The sequence below is a fragment of the Monoraphidium neglectum genome (assembly GCF_000611645.1).
Source record: "Monoraphidium neglectum strain SAG 48.87 unplaced genomic scaffold scaffold05968, whole genome shotgun sequence".
Taxonomy (NCBI): Eukaryota; Viridiplantae; Chlorophyta; class Chlorophyceae; order Sphaeropleales; family Selenastraceae; genus Monoraphidium; species Monoraphidium neglectum.
The window spans coordinates 2,984-3,787 of NW_014007665.1; the positions used below are offsets into that span (position 1 = coordinate 2,984).

Sequence of the window (804 nt, forward strand, 5' to 3'; positions counted from 1 at the left end):
TTGTGAGGCGGTTCGCAGGCGGTTCAGGGGGGTTAAAATATTGAGGAGGGGCTTCGGGTGCGGGCCCGCGAGCGAGGGCGTGTGCCTGCGGTCTGGAGGGGACCTCCAGGACCCGGCGCGGCGCTGGTCGGCAGCTCGATCGCGCGCTCCTTGCTGTGCAGATGTGCATGCACCAAACAGGGATGAACATAACCAGCATTGAGAAACATTGGTCTAGAAAGCTTGTGTAGATAGCCCCAAAATCGTGTCCCAGGATGTATTATCCAAAACGACGATACTGTATAATAATGAAACCCGTACCTGCAGTATGTCTGAGCAGTAGTTGAACCCCGGCCGCGCCACCAGCAGCCCCGCCAGGCACCGCACCGCGACCCGCGCGCTCGCGAGGGCCGCTTCTGCCGCCCTGCCGGCCCCGCCCTCCCTCCCGCCACCGCCCTTGCTGCCGGAACCCCCGCCCCGCGGCGGCGCCGCGTCGGCGGCGGCGAGCAGCTGCTTCAGGTACAGCTGGTACGCCTTCAGTAACGACGACTCGTGGGCGCGCAGCTGCTCGACCTCGCGGCTGGCCTTGACCGCCAGCTCAGCCTCTGTAGGCGGCCGGATCTTGTACTCGGGCAAAATATCCCGGAAGACAGCCAGGCAGCTGAGCATCGCGAGGCGCGAGATCTGGGGATCTGCGTCGCGCGCCATCTCGTTCAAAACCCGGAGGCCGACAGCTGCAAACTTTTCGGGGGCCGCAAGGATTTGCTGCGCTGTCGCCGCCATCTGCTCCCGCGCGACGCCGCGCCGCGCGTCCCGCCCCCGCGC

At 65.9% G+C, this 804-nt stretch overlaps 1 protein-coding gene across 1 annotated transcript; it reads right to left on the reverse strand.

Moving 5' to 3' along the window:
• Positions 1 to 32: 32 nt before the first annotated feature.
• On the reverse strand, positions 33 to 762 carry MNEG_16088 (hypothetical protein; the record flags this gene model as incomplete). Its single annotated transcript, XM_014035442.1, has 2 exons — positions 33 to 149; positions 301 to 762. The coding sequence occupies 2 exons, from the start codon at positions 760 to 762 to the stop codon at positions 33 to 35; spliced, it is 579 nt and encodes a 192-aa protein (XP_013890896.1).
• Positions 763 to 804: the final 42 nt, after the last annotated feature.